Source organism: Cydia amplana, chromosome 16, assembly GCF_948474715.1.
Source record: "Cydia amplana chromosome 16, ilCydAmpl1.1, whole genome shotgun sequence".
Classification (NCBI taxonomy): domain Eukaryota; kingdom Metazoa; phylum Arthropoda; class Insecta; order Lepidoptera; family Tortricidae; genus Cydia; species Cydia amplana.
In genome coordinates this window covers 5545675-5562957 of record NC_086084.1, presented here as the reverse complement: position 1 = coordinate 5562957, position 17283 = coordinate 5545675, and the positions used below count along the sequence as shown (strand labels likewise).

The following is a 17283-nucleotide window of genomic DNA, read 5'->3' as shown; positions in this document are numbered from 1 at the left end:
ATAACTTAATATAATATCTTTTATAAAAAAAAAAGGGAACCGCCTTCAAAAAACCAACGCACTGAAAAGTACAAAATAATTTTTATATGGCACCCCTTTACGTGTCCAGTCCCTATCCCGTCGTAAAGCAAATTTTTGCCAAAAAGTAATTAATACCTAATAATAAGAAAAATGATAATCATCCGGGTAATTACTTAGTTTTTGAAGGCGGTGCCAAACCAACAAAAACATTCTTTACTACCAATCAGAAAAAAAATACGAGTACGTAGTACCTACAAAAACTAAATTAATGAGTAAACTAAGTATGTCTTTATAATGCAAGTAAGTGCAGCATTCTTCGTTGTCTAAAATATCGGTTCTCAAAAATTTTGGTTTGGCACCGACTTCAAAAACTAAGTAATTACCCGGATGATTATTAATTTTCTTATTATTAGGTATTAATTACTTTTTGGCAAAAATTTGCTTTACGACGGGATAGGGACTGGACACGTAAAGGGGTGCCATATAAAAATTATTTTGTACTTTTCAGTGGGTTGGTTTTTTGAAGGCGGTTCCCTTTTTTTAAAAAAAAAGATATTATATTAAGTTATTTTATTTTGGTTTTTTTAATGTATACCTATTCTTAAATTTTTCCAAAACCATTGGGCCGATGTATTACTTTTTTTTGTTTAAAAGTAACTTTGCACATTTACCTTTGGAGGGAACTGTGTGGACCTTAGCTTGTGATAGTAGGTAGGTATTTCGTGCATTTTCTCCCGCAAAGTAAAACTTGATGGAGAGAAACTGCTGATAGAGTCCATTTAATAGTGGGATACTGTGTCTTGAAGTTTCTTTATTGATAAAAGGATATTTTAGGATAGATTTCTGTTATGGTTAAGTAATCAATAAATTTTCAGTAATCTTTTTAATCTTATCAAATGTGGAATCCTTTGGTACAGTCATCTATTACTTAGTTCTAATTAGATACACCGACGGGCATAGTATTTTTACACTGAATCCTCTTTGCCAATATTATCCAAAACTCAAAACCAACGAAAATGGTTAACATCCAAGTAAAGACTTTAAGAACAACGATCAAATTTTCGTTATTGATCCACCTTCTGAAAGACCGTTTATCGTAGCCGTAATGTAGACTTGCGGAGGCAAGAAATAAGGTTGCAATTCCTGTGACACCATGCACGCATTTGCTGGCAGTTAGGCTGATACCAGTTATACCATAGCTGGGAAGTTTGGTACAAAGTGACGTCATCGTCCCGTTGAATATGATTATCACTGTTGCTATGAAAGCACATAAACCTGAAATAATTATTTTCTATTACTGATTGTAGTCTAACATCACTCAATTGATCATCGGTATATCTTATGTCTTTGCGACAAGATTTGCAAATTGCCATTTAACAATGTGGACGATGATGCTACAATAAAGTAGGTATACTAAGTGTCAGGATGACCAGTTGGTAAGTAAGGTACAATGTCGGAAATGCAAAATTTCTGATAGCATTTCAAGTGCTTATAAATTATGTTCTTTAGTTACTATCAGATGGTAAATTAATCAATTTTACAATATTTTCTTATTAATTACTGTTAAAGTAGACAGCAAAAGATCATGTTTTGAATCAATAAAGTAATTAAGTTTTGTGTCGTTGTTTGAGTTTGCTTGTACGTTTATCAGATTGTGTTTAGGTACACTTTCAATAAATACACATCAGCAATGGTGTAATAGCTTGATTTAATTAGCCTTTGTGCTGCTATCACAGCAGCATTAATGGTATAGGTCCCTACTGTATTAATGACATTTTAGAAAATCACTATAAAGGATATTGACACAAAAATGGGATTTAACGATTAAAAATATCATACCGCGATTCACACACATTTCTGGATAAAGTACCTACTACTGCTTGGTTAAAAAACTAAACATTTAGTGCGTAATCGATGAAAAAGAGATGAAAAGGTGAATCGAATAGCTAAGATAGCTAACAAAAATTGTCAAGTTTTTACTTGTATTTTATTTAGCAATAAAAAAGAAATAATATTACCTAGAATTCCATGAAGAGTATTAAAATGTTCATGTTTGTATCTGATCACTTCAATAGAGCCAACGATGACCAATACTGCTCCAATTATTTCCAAACCCCAGTGGATACATTGCCGGTGGCTTCGCTTAAAGTACATCGACCAGCTGTTGAACTTTGACAAAACTAGTATTCCCTGACTCATGAAGAGTTGGTACTGAAACGCAATTTTCCAATTTATTTGAAAGATAAACCTCTTTGAAAAAAACCTGATGATGATTAAATTAATAATTATTATAAGCTTAAACTAAAGTTAAAGACGGTAACGTGAAACACCGTGGTTTGTTTTACAACAATCAGATTAAAATTGTTTTGTTTGGTACAAAGATAATACAGCTAAATAAAGTTAACGATTCATGTGTTTTATGTTTGAGGACTAAGTTACATACTATACATAAACAGTTACAATATTAAATTAAGGGACTTGATATAGAGAGAGTCGATATAATAAGTTTTAACAACTTCAACTTACCCCTAAAACACATAACACTATATGCAACTCTATGATGGTTAATTTTGTCGATCGACAAGAAAACCAAAGACATATTACGACCACTAAACTACTAAAAACGTGAGATAAAAGATTTATAGTTGTTTTTAAAGTAGAAAACCAAATGGAATCATGGTTCTTTTTATTTATGTCCGTGTTATTAATAATTTCACGCATATCTTCAAATATTGCGACGTGCTTGCCTGTCTTTGTCTGATTTTCGATTATGTGTGGATTAACGTCTCCAATGTTTAAATAAATGTGTTTTGGAGAGGTCCTCTTCACACGTAGACTGTCAACTGTTGGAGTACCTCTTCAAAATTGTTGACACGAATGTGAGATAGCTTTTAGTCGTTACCGTCTAGGGATTTTAAGAAAGCATTTGAGGAAAATGAAGTTGCATCAATATCGGGTAGTTCCCACAAATGAGGAATTTGTTAGTTAGTCCCAGTAAATATATTGTCGGTGTGATTTGTGATAAGATTGAAAATAGTATTGTAAGTAATTCTTTGAACTTAGCAACGGCACCATTATCAATCTGTTAATCTAATTGTATTGCTATTGCTACAAAATTAGACAGATAATCTAAGTATTTACTAATCGGCGTACACATGACGTATAATATTTATTTAGGTAGGTATCGCGGATTGATGTGTAGAATAGGCAACTATCAAGTTATAAATCTGCTATAAATGAATACGTGTTACGTATTTATTCCATTTTTAATCTTATAGATCTACCTGAGAAATTCCAGAATGAATTTATAAACCCACAGACTATATTGTTACGGTTTATGTTTCTTTGAATTTGGCATAGGTATGTTTATGAAATGTGAAATAGTATTTTAAAACCATTAGCGGCCTAAGCTTTGTGCGTTTATCCTCATTGATGGTAAAAATTCAAAAATCTGCCCTAGTAGCACGGTCGAATTTTTATCGTTTATCAGCATGCCTGTCACGTTCTAACAAGTATGTAAGTGCGAAAGTGACGGGCATAGTGATAGTCGATAAAAATGGAACCGTGCTGAGCCCGCTGATATTAGTTTGTTACCAAAGTTTTCCAGAGTTTGTACATACATTCGATGCCCTAACATATAAGCATCCATGTAACTTGAATGGCGGCGCAGGAACTGTAGTTGTTGTGGCACTATGTACGTAAACCCTAAAGTGTAAGTGAGACGAACGTCACCAAAATGCCAATCCAAAATGATAGTGAGACAGATTCCTGCGAGACATTTACGTCACTTTTACGTACGTAGAATGCGGCCTAAAGACGTGGTTTCATATCCCCTGGCAGGATATGGCACAGAAAAATGGAGGTTGTAATACCAATCAGGTATTCTTCATACGGGAAGTACCTATATGACGCGTAAAGCACTAGGAGTACGTTTGGGTTTGGCGCTGCCGCATCGAATGTGTTAAAAAGTTCACTGTCACCATCCATTATCAATTAAATAAATAAACATGAAAAAAACACCACATTTTTTCAAGCTTTTTATTTTATACATTGTTATTTTGCGCAACAATTAGTAGATACATTTTTAAAACTTGATTAAACTGGTAAGCTGCAGTTAGGCACTTATTGCAAAACCAATTATTAGTTTTACATTATTCCTCTTGTACAGCCCTATTTTAAACAAAAATATACCCACTTTCACACTTTCGTAGTGTATATATTTATGTATTAAGGGTGTATGTTATTATCGCATGTAGTTATTTGTCAGATAAAACTACTTAATTTCCAAGTGTATCACCTATAGTCGGTTTGATATTAAATGTAAAAAGAAACCTTTTCTCCTTATATAGTTCAAGAGAACAGCATCTGGTTTGTAAAGCTATATACTTAAGATAAGAGATTATACTTTCTGATCTTCTGACGTAAGTAGGTAGATATCTATTATTTTATCTCATCATTGTGTAACAAAATTAAACCGTATTTTTTGCATTTTTTCAGTACAAAGACACATGATATTGTTATTTTATTTTATTGTGAAAGTGGGTAAATTGAAGACTATGTACTTGTAATCGCAGTTTAAATACCTAAGAACACATAAATACTTAACAGCCAGAAAGTAAATGCACTATACATATAAAGTACTATTTACATATTTTTACTATGCCTAATAGAGTAATAACTCTCTGATAGTTGACATATATATACTATAAACGTGTCACTATTCTACATAACAGGCATCAACCTGGAATTGTTCTTTAAATTGGATTTACATAAAATAAGAGTACCTAACAAAAATATATTCTTATTCAAAATATTACACGTTAATAGACATTGTTTCTTGTGATCAAATAAATTAAATGAAATACTATCTTTCTTACTAAGGTACCATAGTCTATATACATTCTGCAATACATGGATTTGAGTACCAAATAAGCCAAGGTTTTTCTACTAAACTCATAACCTTCAATAAGTGTAGATGTTTTAGTAAAATCACAATATACCTAATTATACTTTTGTATAGCGAATATTTGACATAATCAGATTGTATAGTAAGCATAATAATTTTAAATAATAGGGCAAGGCCGTCAAACTAGCCTAATATGGATAGGAACTATCTCCTAGTCCACTTAACACTTAGTACATTTCCGTGAAAAATATACCACTATACTATAGACATTCCTATCTTGCAAAATACAAGAGTTATTATAGAAAAAAGCTTTTTACATTAGTGATAAAACGTAATAGTCTAATTACAATTTGCGGTTTTACATTTCTTATGTAAGCATAGTACTTACTTATAAGTGCCAAACTCATATAGGTAAACGGTGTGCAATTATATAATAAAATACCTAGTTAATTGTATCTTAGGTCTATGACCACAGTGATCAATCACACTGATTATCAATTCAGTGCTATCATAAACCTAAGAAAATCTCAGCACTGCATTTTATCCTTAATACTTTGAAAAATTACACAGGTAATTAATTTTTAATTTAGAGTATTCGTAGGCAACGCAGCGCTGAAATGAAATATCATAACATAAAGAATAGCGCAGTTGTTTTCCTACTATCCACAGATCGACTTCAATTCTATAACTGGAGATCACAAAACTACTAATACCTACTTATCATACTTATTCCATATTCCTAGTTTACACGACACGAGCTGGTCAGTTTAAATTACAGGGATCGGAACCGGTTTTTTGCAAAAACTTAGAAATAACCATATTTTTCAAATTATTTTATACTCGAAATGTAGGACTCGGTTGTGTTTTTAGGTTACGACTTCGTATTATTAGATTGCCCAATTAGAAATGAAGTAATTAGCAAAGAACGAAAAAATACCGTTTCCGTTCCCATACAAAAAATACCGGTATCCGATCCCTGGTTTAAAATATGAAACTAAACTGTATTAAGCTCTCATAAACTTTTCTCTTCCACATTTTGAAACAGTTATTTTATTAACGAACCATTCTTTTCACAAAGTAATGCGACCTAAAAGAATAAGTATTTGCCATTATAGGTACCTATGCATTTTAATAATTGTGTTGCTGAAGTTTAATATTTAATTGAAAAAAATAAAGGAATATATATGTTTTTACACAGTGTCCTTTAATATTTAACTGATTTCCTTAAGTATTTACACAATGATTCACGTTCTTGTAACTGTAAATTGATAAGAATACACTTTGCCACTTTCCTGTCTTGTGTTAGACTATGAAGACAATGAAGATATCTTCATTTCATAAATTCTTATGACATTAAGTACCATTTGCGGTTTAGAAGAGCGCTTTTAAACTGAGTAATCTATCGGATTCGACTATCGTCCGTACCATTTTTTAATACGATGATTTCGATGTTGAATCTGATATTTATTTAATCTGGTCTTAATACAATTTATTAAGCTAAGACCAAAAGCTATGCAGCCGAATCGAACGTACTGGCACACAGCCATTGGAATACCATTTAAAATTGGAAACATATCGTGAATCGAAGTGAAATGAATACATATTAAAATCACATAGTGGTTTAACATAGCTCAGAGTGTAAATCTTACAAACGATTGCTTCGATTATCATAATTATGTCATACACAGATATGTATAAAAAAACATTTAAAAAGCAAGACATTTCAGAAAAAACTCGGAGCGAAAAATAAACCTAATAATCTTAAGTAGAGATTTTGTAGGCTAATTCTGTACCGAATTTGACAAAACTAAGTATCATAATAAACGTCATATTTTCATAGTTTCACATTTATGATGACATTTCCACACTTTGTCTTAGAAATACAATTAGCCAAATGCTATGTAGAGTTAGCTTGGTACGGCTTTAGGTAGATACAGGTGGTCCAAACCTTCACATCCAAAAAATTTTTTTAGATTCCTCACGTCGTGGGCTATCAGAATATATCCCATGTATGTTAGTCGATTTTCGTAGTTTTCGAGTTATGATTTTTTTTAATTTTAACTTTTGTTATGAAATTCCGGGGTTCCCATACAGGGTGGCTATAAAATAACTACATTCCCGTTGCCAGGGAGGTTTTGGGATTATACTGAACCAATCTTACTATGGGATGAACACCGAAATCGCGAAAAAAAAAATTTGGCTTCCATACATTTTGGCTGTGGTCCATTTTCTATGGAAGGGTAAATTTTTTTTTCGCGATTTCGGGGTTGGTCCCATAGTAAAATTTGCTCAGTATAATCCCAAAACCTCCCTGGCATCTGGAATGCAGTTATTTTTTAGCCACCCTGTATGGGAACCCCGGAATTTCGTAACAAAAGTTAAAAGTTTAAAAAATCATAACTCGAAAACTACGAAAAATCGGCTAACATACATGGGGTATATTCTGATAGCTCACGACGTGAGGAATCTAAAAAAAAATAAATTTTAGGACGTCAAGGTTTGGACCACCCTGTATTATTGTACCTTTAGAGCAGTCAAAATATACTATTTATACTTTATGGCAATTTCACACGAAACGGTCGTTCTCCGATCATTAGCACTGGGTCCTGGTGAGATTATTCAGTGTGCGCGAGGCCAGTGCAACTTTACACTATGTTATATATTACGTATTCTCACTGTGCGTCCATTTATCACAATACTGTGTCAGCGCCTGAGACTTTTCTTTCTGAAAAGAAAAAGGTTTTAAGATGAATACATAAATATTTTAGGACAATCTTACACAGCGCGCCTAGCATAATTATAAAGATAAATGTTGCCTTTCCACTGAGTCAGATCGAGATAAACGGAGATGAGAGGAGACCTGTGGGAATCAACCAGTAGCATTGATTGTAATTTAGCGAAGCGGAAAACATGTGGATTATCTACAACTAATACTATTGGTTGATTCCCGGACGTCTCCAACATCATAGAGAAATATAGTAAGACAAGAGTGATCACTCACATCAGTTCAGACTATTAATTTCAGTGTCTACATCTAGCATCGAGTAGCGGAACTATCAGTACTGCTACATCTATTGTCAAGTAGCAGTACTGATAGTTCCGCTACTCGATGCTAGATGCTAATAGTCTTTTTGGTACTAAAACTGATGTATGGAGTGAGCACTCTATGTATTTTTTTCTCTATGCCAACATACAGGAACATCATCAACATCAACAATAGAAAACATCCATAGTTCAAATCAGTCATGTCGTCATGTGTCAAAAACGGCCGGGAAAACTGATGCCTTTTTTGTGGACACTAATATCAGAAAAGTTTAACCCAAGTCTTACCATGTTTACCGGCCATGGCAGGAACGGCAGCAATAGTCGGCGTAATACGGATAGTGGCAAAGACGGGCCTGCACCGCAAGGGCGCAGGTGCTTAATTTGTCTATGCATTGACCTGGAATTATACAAAATGATTAGTGAAATTGAAGATCTGGCGTCCGGTCCGAACATTATTGGAGACATGAGAGACTTCTGTAGACCTTCTGGACTTAAAGAGACCTTAGCAAACTCGGCGTTGTCGATTGGATAGATACGACTTTGGACAGAGAAGCATTTATTATTTTATTTATTATTTATTATTAACATACAGTACAAGGTTTAAATCTATACAGATCCCTGCAAAACTGTATTTACAGCATGGCGGTCTTTGGTGTCGGAGGTCAAGATCCACTGTCGGAAAGAAAACTAGCGCTGGGCAAAGTCCAGCATACGTTGAAATCTTTATCTAACAACTTTCTTTTTTTTTGCTAGAGAGGTACATGCTATTATTTATTATTATTTGTTATGAAACTACATATAAATAAATACCCACCATTAGCAGTTGTCCGGTCTCTTGTATTCTGCGTGTTTGGACTTTGATTTCTTGTCACTCGCTGTTGTGGGTCTGTAACTAAAATACAATCGGTATGATTAATGCCAACTAAAATAGTTATTAGTTTCAAGTTCACGAAACAATAAAAAATGCTCATGCTGCACTTTACACTATATTTAATCCTTGGTCAAATTATTGACTCTTCCATTACTACATATTTAATAAGTAAGTGCCTAAGGTACCTACTTATTTCTTTGTTAGAAATGACTAATCGGAAATGCAAAAAGGAGTAGGTAAATAAATCGATTCAAACCTAGCTGTAGCTCTCAAAATCGCACTGATTAGCGTTACTAACGCTTTGTAACCTCAGTTAATTTAACTTATAAATATTCTGAGCCGGAGACATACTAACCAGCAGGAGGACTGATGACCGCAGGCCTGACCGCAGGCCTCGTCGAGCAGCGAGCGGGCACACACGTCCGCCGCGCCAGAGGCCGCTGGGTGCTGCACTCGAAGTCGCGCGCCGCGCCCTCCGCGCCGTCCGCGCCGCCGCGCGCGCACCACACGGTGCGGCTCTGGATGCCGGCCTCGCAGGGGCCTTGGCACTGCGGACGTAAAGGTTAAACAATGAACTCTGCATATCGTCTACGTATGGACGGAACTAATATTAGGTAATTCTTCTTCTTCTTCTTCAACCTAGCGTTTTCCCGGCCTAGCGCCAGGGTCCGCTTTCCTGCTTACTCTTCTCCACTTTGCCCGGTCTTCGGCATCCTCAGGTGTGAGATTGTTCTCTTGCATGTCCGCTGTCACGACTTCCAGCCAGCGCTTCTTAGGCCTACCGCGGCCGCGTGATCTATTATTATCTAATTATTATGTCAAAATTCCAATATGGAACTCATCTTGCGTAGGTATACTTAAAAGAAATACTATATAAACAAAATCCGTCCCAATATTTTCAGTTAAGGGGACGGTATATGACGTTTTCGATTTAGAGCTCACTTTGTGCAATCAATTTGTTCAAGAAATGTTTAATAACTGCATTAAATTATACGTAAATTTGTTCACGAAGAAGCCGTGTACCGGCTCTTCACGGCATAATATTTTTTATTTGCTGTAATTCTCTACAAATCGACACTAAAAGTATCCAAAAATCAAAATATGGAGTTCCGTTTGAGCAACACGCATTACAGTTTTGCCTTTAACAGTAATTGAGTTGTTGTGTGATTTTGAAAGCTAGATAACTAAACTAGCAAATTATTATCTACTTATATTTTTACTCACAAATATAACACAGAAATTCAATCCCAAATGTAAACTTTCGTACAATTTCCATACATTGACGACATCACTCACAATTCTTCTTCGAGTCAGATGGCCGCTGGCCTTGGATCGAAGCAGACGTGTACGTCGTCGTAGCTCGTTTTTGTCATTATTTAGACATTTCATCATATACGCATACGAAAATGTATACCAGTAGATAAATTGTATTTCAAAAAATAGGGTAAATAAATTTATTTAAAATTTGATTTGTTGTTATTTACAGGTCGTAACGATCGAAAACAGCAGTAAACTATCCTAAAACAATACGATTACAATTGAATTTAAGTAACTTGTTCCTTCAAAACCCGCTTAAAATGAAAAAAGTTTAAAGACTCGTTTTACTGATTGGGATTGATTTTCATTATGCTGGTATCAATTTTGCGTCATTAAAAAAAAGTATATGACTTCTGTACGTCAATGACATTTGATGTCAATTGTAATCTTGTATTTACGTTAGAGAATATTATATATTCATTTAAATAATACTTACCTATTAATACGAAGCGTAATTCGTTTAATACCTGAAAGTCTTAGTGTCTACACCTACTTTGTTGCCGTTCGTTCCGTCTATATGTGTGCGATTACGTGCTGTTCTCAATAATCAAGAAACAAGCCATAATCTTCAAGAATAAAATAACAGCAAGACCAGCATTTAGTACTAACTAGTTTTTGCTGATTTGGAGACAAGAGATGAAGCTTACAGGCTAATACCGCTGCGGTCTGGTTATTGTTATGTGTATATATCGAGTATTATATAAATTTACTATAAAATAACAATGTTTTATTTCAATGACATTATGTGCGTAGGTATGTATGTTTCGGTGATTATAAGAATTTTGTCCACACAATAATTGTGCAAAGCAGAGACTGCATCATGCTTTCTTTACGGTATAAGCGGTATGGTTCGTTTTAAAGGTAAAATTATACCGGTTGAAATACAAAGTACGGTACCGGTATAAAATTACAGCAGGGACAACCATTTTTATAGGTGTACAGTCAGCTGCAGAGAAAAGGTACGACCAGATAGATAATTGTCTGCAGGGGTGGTACCTGTTCTCTGCAGCTAGCTGTACCTAAACCATCATTGACCGAGCGTTGGCGAAGGTCTCCGTTTCAACTTGGGCAAAAATGCTTTCTTATGTCCGAATTCTTCTCCTTTGCATATCACATTTCTCAACTGATTCTCGTGAAAATTCGGTAGTCCGATATAATTATTCGGTTTCTTTTTTTTTGAACAATTTAAAATAGGCAGAAATTGTCATAAAGGACTTAAGCGCCAGTAGGGTCTGTGACACTTAAGACCACTGCGATTATTAGGTACTTACTGGCCCCTATTTCACCACGACCACGGTGACAGGTGCGACAGTTGTCGACATCACTGTTGCTGACGTCACAGGCCTCCATAGGCTACGGTAACCGCTTACCATCGGACGGGCGATGTGCTTGTTTGCCACCAACATTTTAATAAATAAATAAACTCCATTATATTGCCACTAAAAAATTCTTATTTTGCGAAGCTAATGACAATTGTCACAAGAAACACGGCAACTGTATCGAAATTGCGACACAGAACTCATTTCCTGTCAAGACTTACCGAAAATTCTTTGAAAAATCTTGTGACAATTGTCACAAGATTTTTTCGCGAGAGAAATGTCTGTTTTATCCGATATAATAAAGTTTTTTTTTAATAATAGGTACAATGACGGTGGCAAACACGAATACGGCCCGCCCGATGGTAAGCGGTAACTGTATTATTAAATTGTACAACGGGACTTAATCGCGTATCTAAGTTTTAAGATTTACCTCCGACGTTTCGAGGACGGCGTTGTCCCCGTGGTCTCGGAGAAGACTGGCTTAAGTTGACATCAGCATCTTCTAACCGCGCGAGTTTTTCGAACTACCCGCACTTGGTCTTGTTTATCCGCTTGAACGTTTTGCGGTTCCGTTGTACAATTTAATAATGTGTAAAAATCGTGAAAGTTTAAATCAGTGTTAGCGGTAACTGTAGTCCATGGATGCCTATGGCGTCAATAACAGTGATGTTTTTGTCGTACCTGTCACCGTGGTGAAATAGGGGCCAGATTACGCCGCGCCGCGTGGAACGTGAGGTGCATTGGGGTAAATGCATACCATTCACTCGAGGAAAATAATCTCCCTTATAAGATCACTCGTGTGTCTGCCATTTTGTTAAAGCCAATTTTCACCGTAACTACTGGACTAGTTCAATTGAAATTTAGTACACATATGTCAAGTAAGGAAGTAGTAAGTCGGTGATCCGAAGATGAGTAACGTAAATAAATGAACTTTTAACTTTGCGGCGATTTTTGGTATCATGTGACATATCAGATATAATACATAACTATAAGTAGGTGAGCAAAAATGTACCATAACCTAACTCAGAATTGTATTACATAAATACATATACAAAAAATAGTTCAACGCCAAAAGATTAATGGAAGACCTATGTCCTATTATAGGTGAGTTGGTCTTAAACAAAAAATACGCAATAAAAATGTGTAACTGTGGAACCCATAGTGAATCCTACTCGTACATGATCGGTTTTTATATTATGTACCTATAAGATATTTTCTACTTTATACTTTATAAGTGTACCTACATAATATTTACTTATAAGCAGTTGTCACGTAAAATATTTGTAGATTTTTTTGGAAGTATGTGTCACATCATCATCATCTTCCTCGCGTTGTCCCGGCATTTTGACACGGCTCATGGGAGCCTGGGGTCCGCTTGGCAATTAATCCCATAAATTGGCGTGGGCACTAATTTTTATGAAAGCGACTGCCATCTGACCTTCCAACCCATAGGGGGTAAACTAGGCTCTTATTGGGATTAGTCCGGTTTTCTCACGATGTTTTCCTTCACCGAAAAGCGACTGGTAAATATCAAATGATATTTCGTACATAAGTTCCGAAAAACTCATTGGTACGAGCCGGAATTGCAATTCGCACGCTGTTACCGCTAGGCCTCCAGCGATTTTTTTGAAGTATGTATAGCACAAAAAAAATATTTAGAAATGTAACATTTAAGGTAGGTAATTAAAATACGGTATAAACATTATTGGAGAAGACTTGGAGGAAGTGTCATAGGGATCTACATTCGATGCGTGGAAAACAAGTTCTTTTGTCTAATTATAATCCATCGGCAATCACGCGAGCGCATAAAACGAAAATCATTTTTTTTTTCACTCCCTAAAACTTCCTTAACCTAATAACAGTAAAACAAAAAATAAAATATAGAGGGTTACCAACCAGCCAAAGAATTATAAGTAGATATATGCACTTATCCCAACGCACCTCACGTTCTACTCTGCACGGGGTTCATTGCCGCTCCTACCGCCGTAAGTAACTATCAACTCCTACATTATCAAGGCTACGATCGAAGATAATCGCTTCAGCACTGAAATAATACCGGTGGAATACCGGTATAATATTTTTTATTTTAATTGTATTAATTTAATAGTGAAACAAAAGGCGAATATACCACATAAAAGTAAATCGGTAAAGATATTAGGGGTACATTAGCCAACACTGTTTCCATATATTTTCAAATTTTATTTTGTCCGCCTTAATTAAATTTTGCACCCTGCCGGAACTTTATTTATTTAAATTCTCATTTAATTGATTTTGAGCCTTATGAAAAGTCGTATAGAGTAGTAAATAAAATTTTACATCTGACTTAATGACATCTGGTTTTATTCGGTTTAACTTTAGAAAACGCGTATCTCGACAAAGCCATAATGTAGAAAATTGTCAACAACCAAATGAATTATTAGAATTTAAATACGTCACGTGAAGCAAGATTCAATGTATTGTTTCTCTTTCTTCTTTCAATGGAACGCTTTTCCTAAAAGGAGGCCACTAAACTCAAAACGCTATCTTAAAAAAAACTTGATGGGTCAGTGACCTGTCCCAGTAAAGTGAGGTAGTGTGCGTGAAGTGCGCTTGTGTGTGAAATGGGGTAAATTGACAGAATCTGAAAATTTACCCACCTCTACCGTCACCTTAAGTACCTACATAAATTAAATTGATTGTTTTTGCACTTCACAAATCTTCCAAGGCTTTTGTGGTTCTTTTTCTTTACAATAAATATGTATACTGGATCAATCAAATCTTGTCAGTAGTAAAAGGCGGCAAATTTGAAAAATCGCGGGTTAGCAACACTGTGTTCGAATAATTCCAAAATCGCGTGTCATCTGTGTGTTATCTGTGGAATGTGGATCGTGAATGACAGCCATCATCTTATTGTTTACATTCTGAATCGTTTCTATTTCAAGAGAAATTTCTGCTGTCACCATTAAATACCAAGATTTTGCATGACCTCAAGCAAAGCTAAGGTGCTTACAATGTACAATCATACTCGTTGACGGTAAACATTACTAAAATTTGAGGTTATGATAATTCACTCGAACTGACGTATGAAAGGCGGAAAAATAAACACGTTTTATTCGATGTACATTGCTGCTTTTCCAAGCGCAATTCTGCTCTTTGAGTGTTACATGGTGTTACCCTACTTTAATTTGCAGTACATTGCTACTGACAAGATTTGCTTGATGCACTATACATGTATAATTAATTAATTATTCATAAAAAAGTTTGTTTACCTCGCTCCAATCACTCAGGTACCAGCTAGGAGCGCAAGTGCCCCCGCAAGCTCGCTCAGTGTCTGGCTTCGGTGCGCGGCACGAGCCGTCCCGCAGCCGGCGCCCGGTGCCCCCGATGCAGACCACTCCCCTGACCTGGCGCCCGCTGCATGACGCTGAGCATGGGGACCATTCACCTGGAACATGTAAAGAGAGATACTAAGTAATTTGAATGAGGAGGTAGTACAATTCAGCCGAGGAGCAAAAATGATTATTGAAACAATTCACTCGCATGTGAAATAAAGTTGGATATAAATTATACTTAAGTAGATGACCACGAGGTGCTGTATGATACCTTATTCAGAGTTGTATAGCTCGCTAAATAAACACATCGGGCTTTTCGGGACTCCACTCGCACACTAAACCACAACTTACTGTGCTTCTTAACTTTGAACCACGGCGCGGCGTCACATTAATATCAGACAGAAAAGTATTGCAGCAACTCGTACAGAATTTTGGATCGATACACTGGACCCCTGCGGACTACATATACCTAACCACACAACACGAGCTGCCCCACAAGAAGCAATAACTACCAGTGAACCATTGCGCGTCGCACTGCTTCCTCACAGAGCAGCTTTGTGATGATACTGGCGCGCGGTGACTCGTGCAGCCAGCTGGGTCAGCACATCGGACTCCTCGAGATTGAACACCACCGCCGACACACCAGCCAACACACTTGAAAAAATACCAGTATTTAATTATTTGTGGTTTGAATGCTTTATAATGAGTTTATATGGCCTTATTTACTTAAAAGAATAGTTGAAGAAATCACTAACCTCAGACCACTCAGTATACAACCATCCTCCACCACCAGAATGACTAAACGCTTGTTGACTTAGCGTCGGGCCGATTTCATTCTCAGACACGTTTCGTGCAAGCGATATAACTGGGCCATCATGGAAGGAATCAGTTCTGTCTCTCGGTCGGACCTGACGCCTAGTATCAGGTCTTGGAGTTTCGGTGGTAACAGTTCCGTCGCAGTTGGGGATGTCGCAGAGTTCGCTGCTCGGAGGCATGGGAAGGGGACATTTCTGGTCGCTGACCTGTAATTGTAAAGTTTTTTGTCCGATTAATATTTTAATCTAACACAATACTTTATGAACAATGGTTACATAAAGTTAAGACAATAATTATAGAGGTATATACCTTGGTAATTCCTCGAGCATGGTCCTGGACGCATCCAACAATCCTTGTCCGATGAGCAGGCCCGCAAACCGGGCAAGGTCCCCACGCAGCTGCTCTCCACCTCGGCGGGCACGGAGTAACACCACACCGACGTCGACGCGCCGGAGGAGTACTCCCCGAGCAATGCACCGTGGAAACCTCTCGATCACGGCCGGTCAGTTTGTCTACTTCCACACATCTGAATTTACCAATTTGAAGACCTCCACCACATGTTCGTGTACATTGTGTAAATGAGAGTATCTTCCATGTGAATCTTCTTTCTCCAATTGCGTTTGAATCCGCTTGGTTCTCAAAGCTTGGTGGCAAAGATGGATCTTGAATGGGATGATCAAGAGCCCTAGTGTGGGACTCGGCGTTGTAGTGCCGGTGATGTCGTTGGGGATAATGAGGCTCTGGAGGGCTGGCTGTTGGTATGTCGTTTGTTTCATCAGGTTCCGTGTCGGTTAAGTATTCATACTTTATGTTCGGATTCGGCTGAGTGTACAGGATCTGGAAAAAAACGTAAAGTCAGCAAACGGACTAAATAAGTAAGAGATGAGCAAACTGGTGGTTGTACAAAGTTGTATAGTTCGTTTTTTTTTAGCATTAGAAATTACGTAAACAATCTTGATGTGTCTTTTAATTGAAAAACACATTTTAAAAATAAGTTACGGTAAATATGTAAAAATTATGAATCTAATACGATCTTTTATAGTCTTCTGCTTTCATAAGTAATAGTTATTGATTTTTAAAAAGTGGCAGGCATGTCAAAATCGCTTACCTTCTTTCAAGTTCTTCCTAATGCTAAAAAAAACGAACTATAGTGGCTTGTATATATAAAATTCTAACCAATAGAAGCCACTAGAACCATGATCTACTGCAGTGCTGCCGTACCTGGATTTACTTAATGGCTGCTTTCGTAGATAACAATTAGGATCAATACTCTAAGGCGCTTTCGAAAATAAAGCCTCCAGTGAAGTAGGTACATTACTCTACTTACCATAATATCTACGGGATGGTGGAGGGGCCCGTGCGCGAAGACAGCGTCGAGGCCTGCGGCGCGCGAGTACTTGAACCTCGCGCCTGCGGCCTCGTACATGCCAGGCGCGCTCACGGCGAACTCGCCGTTCATTATGTAGGACCCGTTCGTCACTCTTAAAGCTGGGGACAAAATATTTGAGCATTAATTTTAGCTTATTTCTGACTAGAAACACGCTGGATGCGTAAAGCATTTGGAATCTTTAGTTTTATCAGATAACTCGGAGTATTTTACTGTTGCTACATACGTTATAATATATCCCATTGCAGTTAGATCCAATGACAAAACTACCGAAAGACTAGATTCATTAA

At 36.6% G+C, this 17283-nt stretch overlaps 1 protein-coding gene and 1 long non-coding RNA gene across 3 annotated transcripts in view; both read right to left on the bottom strand.

Moving 5' to 3' along the window:
- Positions 1–950: 950 nt before the first annotated feature.
- On the bottom strand, positions 951–2967 carry LOC134655241 (uncharacterized). Its single transcript, XR_010097422.1, has 3 exons — positions 2548–2967; positions 2040–2232; positions 951–1296 (listed from the first exon to the last, which is right to left on the bottom strand). It is a non-coding gene; the product is annotated as an uncharacterized LOC134655241 (long non-coding RNA).
- Positions 2968–8257: 5290 nt separating this feature from the next.
- The window catches only part of LOC134655377 (thrombospondin type-1 domain-containing protein 4-like), a 170101-nt gene continuing 161075 nt past the window's right edge, over positions 8258–17283 (bottom strand). For both annotated transcript variants that reach the window (XM_063510831.1, XM_063510832.1), the window contains 8 exons: positions 16934–17094; positions 15916–16443; positions 15546–15812; positions 15303–15444; positions 14728–14903; positions 9199–9391; positions 8787–8864; positions 8258–8369 (listed from right to left, as the gene is read on the bottom strand). In XM_063510831.1, the coding sequence (XP_063366901.1) occupies positions 8263–8369; positions 8787–8864; positions 9199–9391; positions 14728–14903; positions 15303–15444; positions 15546–15812; positions 15916–16443; positions 16934–17094 (1652 nt within the window). In that variant the 3' untranslated portion in view covers positions 8258–8262. The remainder of the gene's footprint in view (positions 8370–8786; positions 8865–9198; positions 9392–14727; positions 14904–15302; positions 15445–15545; positions 15813–15915; positions 16444–16933; positions 17095–17283) is intronic.